The 12,302-nt window shown below is 35.2% G+C and overlaps 2 protein-coding genes across 2 annotated transcripts; one reads left to right on the top strand and one right to left on the bottom strand.

The window, feature by feature from the left end:
* Positions 1–169: 169 nt before the first annotated feature.
* On the top strand, positions 170–4,714 carry LOC118056439 (uncharacterized). Its single transcript, XM_035068654.2, has one exon. The coding sequence runs from the start codon at positions 413–415 to the stop codon at positions 4,298–4,300; it is 3,888 nt and encodes a 1,295-aa protein (XP_034924545.1). The 5' UTR covers positions 170–412; the 3' UTR covers positions 4,301–4,714.
* A 1,217-nt stretch (positions 4,715–5,931) lies between these two features.
* On the bottom strand, positions 5,932–7,503 carry LOC118056438 (heat stress transcription factor B-2a). Its single transcript, XM_035068653.2, is given in 3 exon segments — positions 5,932–6,375; positions 6,377–6,901; positions 7,007–7,503. Coding segments are annotated over 3 exon segments (855 nt in total). The 5' UTR covers positions 7,286–7,503; the 3' UTR covers positions 5,932–6,324.
* Positions 7,504–12,302: the final 4,799 nt, after the last annotated feature.

Genomic DNA, 12,302 nt, shown 5'->3' with positions numbered 1-12,302 from the left:
GTTATGTGATTATCATGCAGGAGAGTTCATACATGGTATCCGAGCAATGATACCATGAATCATCACTCAAAAACTTGAACCTCATCTTGAAAATTAAGTTTGATGTTTATACGAGTATGAACCCGATAACAAAAAATCCATAGCTTCGATTAACTTAGTTTCTCAATTGACTCGTCGAAACAGAAAAGCAGTTACAGAACACCTCATGTCATGTGAGTTGCATGCCTATCTGACACTGCCCTTCTCCCTCTCAAATAGGGCCATGGCGTCTTAGCTTGCTCTCACTTTCACCATCTCCATTACTCACTCCTGTCACCTTCTCCTCTCTCTAAACGGGTTTTCCTTCTTAGCTCCCTCCTCCCATCTTCTCTATGTAAAACCTCAAAAAGAACTCTCCTTTTTCTCTTCAACAATGGCAATGTCTTTCAAGCTTGTGTTTTTTTGCTTTCTAGTGTTAACAAAGCCTCTCATTTTGGTTTCAAAGTACACTGAAGATCAAAATACAGATAGGGAATCTCTCATTTCCTTCAAAAATGCACTCAGAAACCCAAAGATCCTTTCTTCATGGAACATAACTAGTCGTCACTGCAGCTGGGTTGGCGTTTCTTGCCATCTCGGCCGTGTTGTTTCCTTGATACTCTCAACTCGGAGCCTTCGAGGCCGACTCCACCCTTCTCTTTTCTCCCTTTCTTCCTTAACCATTCTTGATTTGTCCTATAACCTTTTTGTTGGCGAAATCCCACATCAAGTTTCCAATCTTAAACGCTTGAAACACCTTTCTCTGGGTGGTAACCTGCTATCAGGGGAGTTGCCCCGTGAACTCGGTGTGCTGACTCGGCTCCAAACCCTACAACTCGGTCCCAACTCGTTCACCGGGAAAATCCCACCGGAGGTTGGGGAGTTGTCCCAGCTGAACACCCTTGACCTCTCAAGCAATGGGCTCACTGGGTCAGTGCCGAGTCAACTTAGTGAGTTGACCGGGCTTCAGTTCTTGGACCTTGGTAACAACCTTCTATCAGGTTCTCCTGTAAATCTCTTTAAACTTGAATCCTTGAAATCATTGGATATATCAAACAATTCCTTTTCTGGTCCCATTCCACCTGAAATAGGCAACCTTAAGAACCTGTCTGATCTTTACATCGGTATCAACTTGTTTTCTGGTCCTTTTCCACCAGAAATTGGTGACCTTTCAAGACTTGAAAACTTCTTTGCACCTTCATGTTCAATCACAGGTCCTTTTCCTGAAGAAATTTCCAATTTGAAGTCATTGAGTAAACTTGACCTTTCTTATAATCCATTGAGGTGTTCAATACCGAAGTCTATAGGCGCAATGGAGAGCTTGTCAATTTTGAATCTTGTTTACTCTGAGCTTAATGGTTCTATACCTGCCGAGCTTGGAAATTGCAAAAATTTGAAGACTCTGATGTTGTCTTTCAATTCTCTGTCTGGAGTGTTACCAGAAGAGCTTTCTATGTTGCCTATGTTGACATTTTCTGCTGATAAGAATCAGCTTTCAGGGCCACTGCCTCATTGGCTTGGAAAGTGGAACCAGGTGGAGTCACTTTTGCTTTCAAATAATAGGTTTTCAGGGAAAATACCACCTGAAATTGGGAATTGTTCGGCGTTGAGGGTGATTAGTTTGAGTAGTAACTTGCTGAGTGGGGAGATACCAAGAGAGCTTTGTAAGGCAGTTGATCTTATGGAGATTGATCTTGACGTGAATTTCCTGACTGGTGGTATTGAGGACGTGTTCTTGAAGTGTACTAATTTGAGCCAGTTGGTTTTGATGGATAATCAGATTAACGGCTCGATTCCGGAGTATTTAGCAGGGCTTCCTTTGACGGTGCTTGATCTTGATTCTAACAATTTCTCGGGTACCATACCTGCGAGTTTGTGGAACTCCATGACCTTGATGGAATTCTCCGCTGCAAATAATTTCTTAGAGGGTTCTCTGCCCGTGGAGATTGGCAATGCTGTTCAGCTGGAGAGGCTGGTGCTGAGTAACAATCAGCTAGGGGTTACTATCCCGAAGGAGATTGGCAATCTCACAGCTCTTTCAGTTCTCAATTTGAACTCCAATCTGTTGGAAGGAACCATTCCTGTGGAGCTCGGACATTCAGCTGCACTTACCACGTTGGACCTAGGAAACAATCAACTCTCTGGTTCAATACCGGAGAAACTTGCAGATTTGGTTCAATTACATTGCTTGGTTCTTTCTCACAATAAGTTATCAGGGCCCATTCCATCGGAGCCTTCTTTGTATTTTCGTGAAGCTAGTATTCCTGATTCGAGCTTTTTTCAGCACCTTGGTGTGTTTGATTTGTCACACAATATGCTGTCCGGTTCAATACCTGAGGAGATGGGGAACCTTGTGGTTGTGGTGGATCTTCTTCTCAACAATAACAAGCTTTCCGGTGAAATTCCAGGGTCACTTTCAAGGTTGACAAATCTTACAACCTTGGATTTGTCTGGAAATATGCTAACCGGCTCCATTCCACCAGAACTTGGTGGCTCTTCCAAGCTTCAGGGCCTGTATTTGGGGAATAATCAACTCTCAGGAACCATCCCTGGGAGACTAGGTGTCTTAGGCAGCTTGGTGAAGCTGAATTTGACTGGTAATCAGTTGTATGGTCCAGTTCCTCGTAGTTTTGGAGACTTGAAAGAGCTTACTCACTTGGATTTGAGCTATAACGAGCTTGATGGTGAGCTTCCTTCTTCTCTATCAGGAATGCTGAATCTTGTGGGGCTTTATGTCCAGAAGAACCGGCTATCTGGGTCTGTAGATGAGCTCTCATCTATGTCCATTGCATGGAAGATTGAAACAATGAATTTGAGTAATAATTTCTTTGATGGAAACTTGCCGCGATCATTTAGCAACCTGTCATACTTGACATATTTGGATCTTCATGGAAATAAATTCACAGGAGAAATTCCTCTAGAGCTTGGGAATTTGGTGCAACTCGAGTATTTTGATGTTTCAGGGAATAGGATATCAGGGCAAATTCCAGAGAAGTTATGTGCCCTGGTTAATCTTTTTTATTTGAATTTGGCAGAAAACAGTTTAGAAGGACCCGTACCAGGAAGTGGTATTTGCCTAAACCTGTCAAAAATCTCACTTGCTGGCAACAAAGACCTCTGTGGGAAAATCATGGGTTTAGATTGCAGGGTCAAAAGCTTTGACAAGTCGTATTATTTGAATGCTTGGGGACTTGCTGGGATTGCAGTTGGATGTATGATTGTCACTCTTAGTATAGCCTTTGCTCTGCGAAAATGGATTTTGAAAGACAGTGGGCAAGGTGATCTTGAGGAAGGAAAACTGAACAGTTTTCTTGATCAAAACTTGTACTTCTTGAGCAGCAGCAGCAGCAGATCGAAGGAGCCTCTGAGTATCAACATAGCCATGTTTGAGCAGCCTCTTCTGAAAATTACTTTAGTTGATATTCTTGAAGCCACCAACAACTTTTGCAAGACAAACATCATAGGAGATGGAGGTTTTGGTACTGTATATAAGGCCACTCTACCTGATGTTAAAACAGTTGCGGTCAAGAAGTTGAGTCAAGCCAAGACACAGGGCAACCGAGAATTCATAGCTGAAATGGAAACGTTGGGGAAGGTTAAGCATCAGAATCTTGTTCCGTTGCTGGGATATTGTTCTTTTGGGGAGGAAAAGCTCCTTGTTTATGAATACATGGTAAATGGGAGCTTAGATCTTTGGCTAAGAAATCAAAGCAGGGCTCTTGACGTCCTTGATTGGCCCAAGCGCGTCAAAATTGCAACTGGTTCTGCACGTGGGCTAGCTTTTCTCCACCATGGATTCACCCCCCACATTATCCACAGGGATATCAAAGCCAGCAACATCCTACTTAACGAGGATTTCGAGCCAAAGGTTGCTGATTTTGGGCTGGCCAGGTTGATCAGTGCTTGCGAGACTCATGTTAGCACAGACATAGCAGGAACATTTGGTTACATACCACCAGAGTATGGTCAGAGTGGGAGGTCTACTACAAGAGGAGATGTTTATAGCTTTGGTGTAATTCTGCTTGAATTGGTGACTGGGAAAGAGCCAACAGGACCGGATTTCAAAGAGGTTGAAGGGGGGAACCTAGTCGGTTGGGTGTTTCAAAAGATTAAGAAGGGTCAGGCTGCTGATGTTCTTGATCCAACAGTTCTTAGTGCAGATTCCAAGCAGATGATGCTTCAAATGCTGCAGATTGCTGCTGTTTGCCTGTCTGATAATCCTGCTAATAGACCTACCATGCTCAAAGTGTTGAAGTTCCTGAAAGGGATCAAAGATGAGTAGGTGAAAATTATCAGTCCCCGTGTTCATATCAAACCAGTTGTTATAATAACCCCCTAACATGTGTAGGAAGACGTGTTAGAATCGGAAGTAGTTGTTAAGAGTTTAATGTTTCCTAGTCCAATCTTAGTTCAGTCCATAGTTTCAGTTTCAGAGTTGATTGTCAATGTTATAAGAACTTAATGAGCATCTTTGAGACCATTGATGAACAACAAACACCATTTGGTACTGCAGCCTTAGAAAATGTGCAATCTCCAGTCATTTTCTCCGCCAAAGTTAAATTTATACTGCCATTAAAAGTGTAGGCAGGATGATTTGTGTAGCAGGCAGGTGGAGTCCTTCAAATATGCAGAGCATGATACTTTTATTCAGTTGATGTTGAGATGGTAATAGGTTCTTAATAATCACGCTATCCTCGAATCGATATATATATATATATATATATATATAATGCATTAAGATATCTACCTTGCATATCTAGATTAATGTATGAACGCAAAATTATTTATTGCAGTCTTTTCTTAAATTTGAACTCTAATATATTTTGAAAACCATTATAATGGTTGTTTTGATCCGATATGAAGCTTTAACCGGTCTAGCGGATTGATTTAGTGATTTGTTGATAAGAGCTTAACTTGAACAATATTTTATATTAGATTAACTTGGAGATTGATTTAGTACAAGTCATCCCGGGACCTAAATGATTAAATTAAATCAATTTTAATATTATTTTTTTATTCAAATTTTTTTTATTTTTTTGAAACTTATTGAAATGATGTTATTTTATCCGTAATCCAACTCTTATTTGGATAATATCTCGAGTCAGATATAATAATTATAACTGTTATTATCTAAAATTAATCGATGTGTTGATAATAGAGTGCTGATGTATCCCATATTCTTTCTTTCCCTTTTTTTTTTTTTTTTTCCGCTAATGGATTCCATATTATTTCTTTTCCTTTTTCTCTTTTTTCATTTATTTCTAATGCTACATCAGCTCATTTCTTCTTCTTCTTCTTTTTTGCTATCCTCAAATCTTGAATCTCATCTCTTAACCATTAAATTTTCATAAAATCTTAAATTTACTCTTGTGAATTTTAATTAATTTACATAAAACCATTTTAAATTACAACTAAACAATACTTATTTCAAACTGTTAAATTTTTCAAATACTTTTATAACATTTATTATTTTTTCAAAATTGTTACCACCGGTATTATTTTAAAAAATATCAAATAAAAGCTTGTTATATTTGGATCTTATGTCAAAAACTCAAAAACAAGTTTTTTTAAGTTTCATTTTAGAGATTTTCATAAGCTTGTTGCAATTTGTTTTTAATAACATTAGTAACTTACATGCCATAATTGTCTGAACAAAATATCTTTTGTTTCTAACCATCAATACAACCACAGCCACAACCCAACTTGTTGACCGAAGCCAGCCAGAATCAACGCCCACCATGGATCAGAAATTTCAACATAGAAAGCATTCGTCTCCTTCAACCATGTGGGCTCATGCTTTGCACTCTGTGCCGCCCTGCCTGGACTGATAACGGAGTTTTTTCTTTAGAACAGCAGCTTTCTTTGTACCGCAACAATTTTTTGTTGCCGCAATTCTAGTGCTCTAAAACACCGTTTTGAAGTGCAGTCAAACTTATTTTAAATGTTTAAAAATAAAAACAATATATAGATTCTACAAAATCAGAGGATAGGATCTGTAACAGGCTAAATGGAGAGTAGGTCAAGCTGATAGAAGATGGAAGATAGAAGAAAACCAGTTCAGTTCCATTTTGCCTTGGATCATCTCCATCTCCATCTAATACATACATTGTAACTGTTCTACTGTGTGTCTGTTTATCTACACAGTAATGCTGTGTTGTAAAAAGATGTTTTTTCAGGCGGAACGCAGTTTGAATGGCGTGGAGAGAGACGTGGCCTCATTAGATCTTTGATTAACTATACCTTGAGGCATTCATTGTTCAATTCATGATGCGGTGCATCTTCACCACCGCCACCGTGCCGCCGTTACTATCTATCTTCATTTCGACTACCGTTCACCTCAATCTTCACCCCCGTCACTACTGCCGCCACCCGGTTGCCGCAACCGCAATTGCATCCCATCCTCCTCCACCTCCATATCCCCACTTAATTCCCTCCCTCTTTTCACACCAACCTCCACCCCAAAAATCCTCGCTCCATCCCCTCCTTCCTCCTTCATCGGCAACAAATCCAACACCTTCCTCGCCTCCTCCTCTCGCAAGTTCTCAAAATCCGACACCAAACTAAAAATATTACCACACAAACTCTTCATCTCCGTTAACTCCCCTTTTAACCGCACATTATCCTTCCTCAACCTCTCGTTCTCATCCAACAACTCCAATGACAACCCCGGCGAAGAACTCCTCGTCGATATCACTACTTGCTCATCCGATGAAGAATTCGACGACGTTTTTATCACTTTCACCGCCGCCGGTGCTGCCACCACTTGCGCCGCCGGTGCAGCCACCAGTTTCCTCCTTTGTATTTCACACAGCAAATTCTTTTCTCCTTTGCGAAAACATTCATTCGAAAACTCCCATCGATCCGGTACTACCTTCCTAAATCCCTGCAAAAAAAACCCAAAAGAAGAATTAAATATAAAATTAAAACTTTGCCTAATTTCTACTAGGTTTTTTTTTCCTAGCAAAAATTTAGAAAAAATAAAACATACATAAGTATTTAATTGGCGAACGAAGCTAGAGAAATTGTTGTGCTTAAAGAATTTAGGGAGCAAATCTCTGGAGAAAAGGGTTGGATTCCAGACTATAAAAGAGGAACCATCTTCATTCCATGAAATCACATCGTCAATGGTGTGATCATCTACTATTTTAAATGTTTTTGTCAGAAATGGTGTTGGTGTTGATCTTGATGTTTCTCCTCCAGCTGCTGCTGCTAGTGGGGATGTTGGAGTTTCCCCGCTGTTTTGCTCCACCGGTAACGGTGACGCCATCTCCGTTAGTTAAGGTGGAGAAGGTTCGGTTTTGTTGAGGAGATTTTTTATGGAAGGGAAGGAGAGGAGAGTGAAGGAATTAATGGAGGGACAGAGATAGAGAGGGTGGAAAGAACATTCGTTTCGGTAACTAAGAAAATAATTTATAAAGTAACAGATGATAGAAAAATAATTAGGAATTTAGTATAATTAAAAGTGTTGCAGATATATTTGTGATATGCGAGGAAGCTCTATGCGACTTAACTCTCACATGTAGTATTTGTGATTTGGGCTGTTATCAATTTCCTATTAAAAAACAATAATTTGTATATTCATAAATAACCAGTTTTCTGTTATTAAAATACAATTTATATAAATAACATATAATATATTTAATTGTGAATGATATAACATTAAATTTGAATAAAAAATTAAACAAATTATACATCCATCCATAATTATCATAACATACAATAATATATAATTATATCTAATAATCTTTTTATTTTATTCAACTCGAAATCGAGTCTATAATATTTATATAGGTTAGAGAATAATCATTATCATCTTAACAACTCATGGATGAACTTGAATCGCTCATGGATGGGTTAGAGATACTCGTAAATGTGCTTAGATGGTAAGGGTAATCAGTGGTGATTGGTTAGGCCGGGAAATCCAACACCCATTGCTAATAGAGAGAGAAAAAGCTTAGTTGTTGCGGGTTTTGATAGAGAAAGAGAAGTGTTTCAAAGCTATAAAGGGTTTTTTTTAATAGCGGAGAGACAGATCTTAATCGATGGTGAAAGGGGAGGAGCAAGGGAGAGGGATTGTAAGAAAAGAGAGAAAGAAAGAAGATATCTGATTTTTTAATTTGAAACAAATTGTAGATAGTAATTGCAACTCGTTTAAGGTAGTGTTTGTGATGTGTTTTTACGTTTTGTAAAATTTTATTTTTTTTTTTATTAAAATTGAGTGCGGTTTGTACTTTTTGAATCGTTTTAATGTGTTGATGTCAAAAATGATTTTTTAAAAATAAAAAAACATTATTGTCATATATTTCAGCACGAAAAGCTATTTGAAAAGCAACCGTTACCACACTGTCAAACACGCTCTAAATGGATTAATTTTTCAAAAAAAATAATAACTAGGTTACTCTATTAATTTTTTTATTATTATTTAAAAAAACAAAAAACTCTTGTATAAAAAACAAGGAAGTACACTCTGTCTCTTCAAGAAACTTCCCATTAATTTAAAATATAGTTTTTTGTTTTTTTAAGGTAACTAATTTTTTTTTTGTTTTTACCTTTAGAATATTTTTTTTATTTTTTATTTAATATTTAAAATGGAAACTGTTTTTTCCCTTCACTCATATTTATAAAAGCCAACCCGAGGTAAATGGTTAACTTCAGTCTATTCAAGAATTGATTTTTTTAAATGAAATTGTTCTGATATTTTAATCTAATATATCATCAATATGAAATTCCAGGTGTAATCAGCAAGTCATTTTTATATATTTCTCCTAACCCACAAGAAGTCATAAAAAAAAAAATTTGTTAATATGCTTAGTCTTAAACATGATAATAGACTAAGTATATCTCATAATAATTTTTCTCTTGAATTCACAAGTTTGAATTTAAATAGTTTATATTAAAAAACTTTTGTATTTAAATTTAATCTTAATATTCGAAAACTGATTCAAAAATACCATTTTATTTATGATTTGTGTAAGAAGAAAACAACAATTATCATAAAAGAAAGTGGGTTCTTGTTTTTTTTTTTTGGTTATTTTAAAGTATTTTTTATCTAAAAAGTATTAAATTAATATTTTTTAAAATATTTTTAGATGATTTTGATAGTTTAATGTGAGTAAAAAAAATAAAAAAAAATCATTCTAATATATTTTTTAATTTTTTTTTAAAAAAATACCCTACATTATAATACCACACACAAACAATGTTCTAAATAAAAAACATGTAGAATCTAAATGCTAAAAAAATATTTTTTTTCTGTTTATTTTATATATATATATATATATATCAATCATTTTCATATATTAATATTAAATATTAATTATAATAAATAAAATATTCATTTTAATATATATAAAAATATTTTAAAAAAACAAATATTATCCTAATACCGATACTAAGTACAATCATAGTTTTGCGTAAATGTGGAAAGGGGTGCTTCTTCTTTTTTTCCTACCTAGGCAAAGACTTTGAATTAGCTTTAATTAATATTAAAAAAAGCAGACTTTGGAACTTGGAAAACAATTTCTAATGAATCTCCTCTCTTGACCAGACCCTTCACAGTGCCCATGGCATACGTTTCATCTAACAGGATTTGATACACCCAAAACTGCTTAAAAGACACTGCTCGATCCTATAATTTTATAAAAAGAAGTTAAAATGCTGGCGACAAATAATAATCCTCCCTCAGTAACTAAAATTCGATCTCGATTAATAATTATTATCGGTATATATTAATATGGGTATCAGAGTCAGCTTCTGTGTAGCTCAACTAATTTTACGGATCCTAAAGTTAATGATTATATAAATTTTTAGTAACCTTAAAATTTGTGAAATTTAAATTGATGATTTATAAAGAACAAACTTATAGCTTGACCAATTAAATTACAACCTTTAAGATTATATAAACATTATTATTAATGTTGCATGGTGTACGGCGTCGCAATAATTTCGTCCACTCTTGGAATGAATTTGTAAATAAAAAAATAAGGTAGACAAAGATTTTTTTATCTTTTATAAGTATAAAGAGAGAATAAGAATTGTCATCTAGTATTTTAACTACTAAAAACTCTAACTAGTCTCAGATATCAGGCATAAAAACGTTGTAATAGATGCAAAGACGTCAATAGCATTGTTTTTGGTTTTTTTTTCTTTTTTTTTTACTAATTTTTTGGAATTTTTAAAAATTTATCAAAAAATTAGGTAAAAAATGAGTTAGCATCACTTAAATTAAAACGATGCCCTTCATAAAAAATACTACAATCATAATTATATTTCAAGATTATTCAAAAATAAAAACCAATTTTAATTGACGTCCAACATCGAGGTCCCAATTAAACATTAGTTTTTTTTTCCTGCAAAATTATTAGAATTGGAAGTATATTATTGAGATTATTAAAGAATAAAATCTAATCTCACTTAATTAATGCATAGATGTTGATATCGATATATTGCTAATGATTTTTGCTCACAACATTGTTTTAGTTTCAAATTTTGCTGATGACCAAGAAATCGATATGTTTACGCAATCTATGTATTGCTCTCTTTAATTGACCAATAAGTCTTCGTTCTTGTCCTTTAGAAAATTCCAAAGATGAATCGCCCAAAGATTATTCTTCTTTTTTTTCTATGATGTTAGGCAAAAAAAGAAATTTATAACCAGTCATAAATCCATTGATTTTTTTTTTTATTTAAACAATATTTTTTTATTTTTTTTTTATTTTAGGGTTGATTGAAGACCCTTTTTTTAACTCATTATCAATAAATTATAATTAATTCTTCTCAATTTTGGACGAGTTTATCACCTTATTGTCAACAACATCAAACCTCTAAAACTAATTTATTTATTATAACATTTTTAATCCGATCATTTATATTGGAAAGCTCTCATCCATCTGAACTAAAATTCTTTTCGGTCATATCTTTAAACAAACTGTAATGGTCTGTTTGTGCATCAACCAACCTTATTGTATATTATACATATTTATTAAATTTAGCCCGGCTGGATAAGTCAACTCGGTTACTTGAAGCCTGGTCTAAGTTGAGTTTTATTTCAAACCATTTTGTATGTTAACCTGATAAAATCTGAGTAATATAATAGATTAATTAATAATTTGACTAACTCAATAAAACTTAAATAAAAAATATTCAAGTTATCTCCAAGAAATAAAAAATAAAAAATATTGTTTTGAATAAAATAATTGACTTGGCAACTCTAAAATTAACCCGATAATTTAATGACCAGAGCTCTAAACTGGACCAGACTTGAACCGGGTCACACAGCTATAAAACTTACATGACCACTATGTTTTTGAGATGTCCCAAAGAAAAAAAACTTAGCAACTACGTTTTTGTCAGATTGCAACTTATGAATTCAGTGATATGGCATGATCCACAAACCTAACAAAATGGCAACCTTTTGTTCCTGATGCAATCTCCACCGGTCGTTTTTTTTTTTTTTTTTTTCCCTTCCCTTTTCTATTTTATGAGAAGGGCCAAGATTTTATGGGCTGTTTCCTGAATTCCAGAAGAGGGATCCTTTTCATGTAGACATTCCTCTGTTTTATCTAATAATCTTAATCAGACAACCTTTTCTTTGCAACATGTTGTGAGAAGTCACTTTCTTGAGGAAGATAACAACAAGAATGTCCAAGATAGGAGGCACATACTCTTACCTATTTCTACTGGTTCATATTTTTAACCCTAGCTATATCCTGATGAGCATCTTTACTTGTTGGAATTCAGGAGTCTTGTTCTGGTTGTAGGCTAGAGATGGCAGAGAAAATGTAACTTCTCAAAATTCCATCATTGACTGTAGTGATCGGGGACTTGTCCTTTACAGAAGATCAAACAGTTTCGGAAGTGAACAATTGGTTGAGAAAACGCCAAGTCGATGCTTTTAGCATCTCCAGCTGCGCTTGAATGGACGAAGGCAATGCTGGGTGTAACATAGAAATATCGCATGTATCGTCATTGTATCTTGAAAATTTAAACTTTGGCAATCACAACAGTGAAGTGTCAAGACTCGACATTCAGCAGATTCACCGAAGAATGCATAAAGGAGCTTCCCACAGGCATAAAACTCCACTCACTAATCCTTCAAAATCGGATCCCTTCAACACAGTACAGAATTGCAGCAAGGAATAAATCATTATCCCGCTTCTTTTAGATTTCTGTGAACTGATATCCATGGAAAAAGAGAAGAACGGCTGGCAAAGGCGAGTGTTTTGAAGTACAAATAGCAACAAAATATAGGGATATGCATAAGTAGGAATTTCAACAATCATGGT

Source organism: Populus alba, chromosome 15 (genome assembly GCF_005239225.2).
Source record: "Populus alba chromosome 15, ASM523922v2, whole genome shotgun sequence".
In the NCBI taxonomy this organism is placed as follows: domain Eukaryota; kingdom Viridiplantae; phylum Streptophyta; class Magnoliopsida; order Malpighiales; family Salicaceae; genus Populus; species Populus alba.
This window is presented reverse-complemented; position numbering and strand designations above follow the sequence as displayed.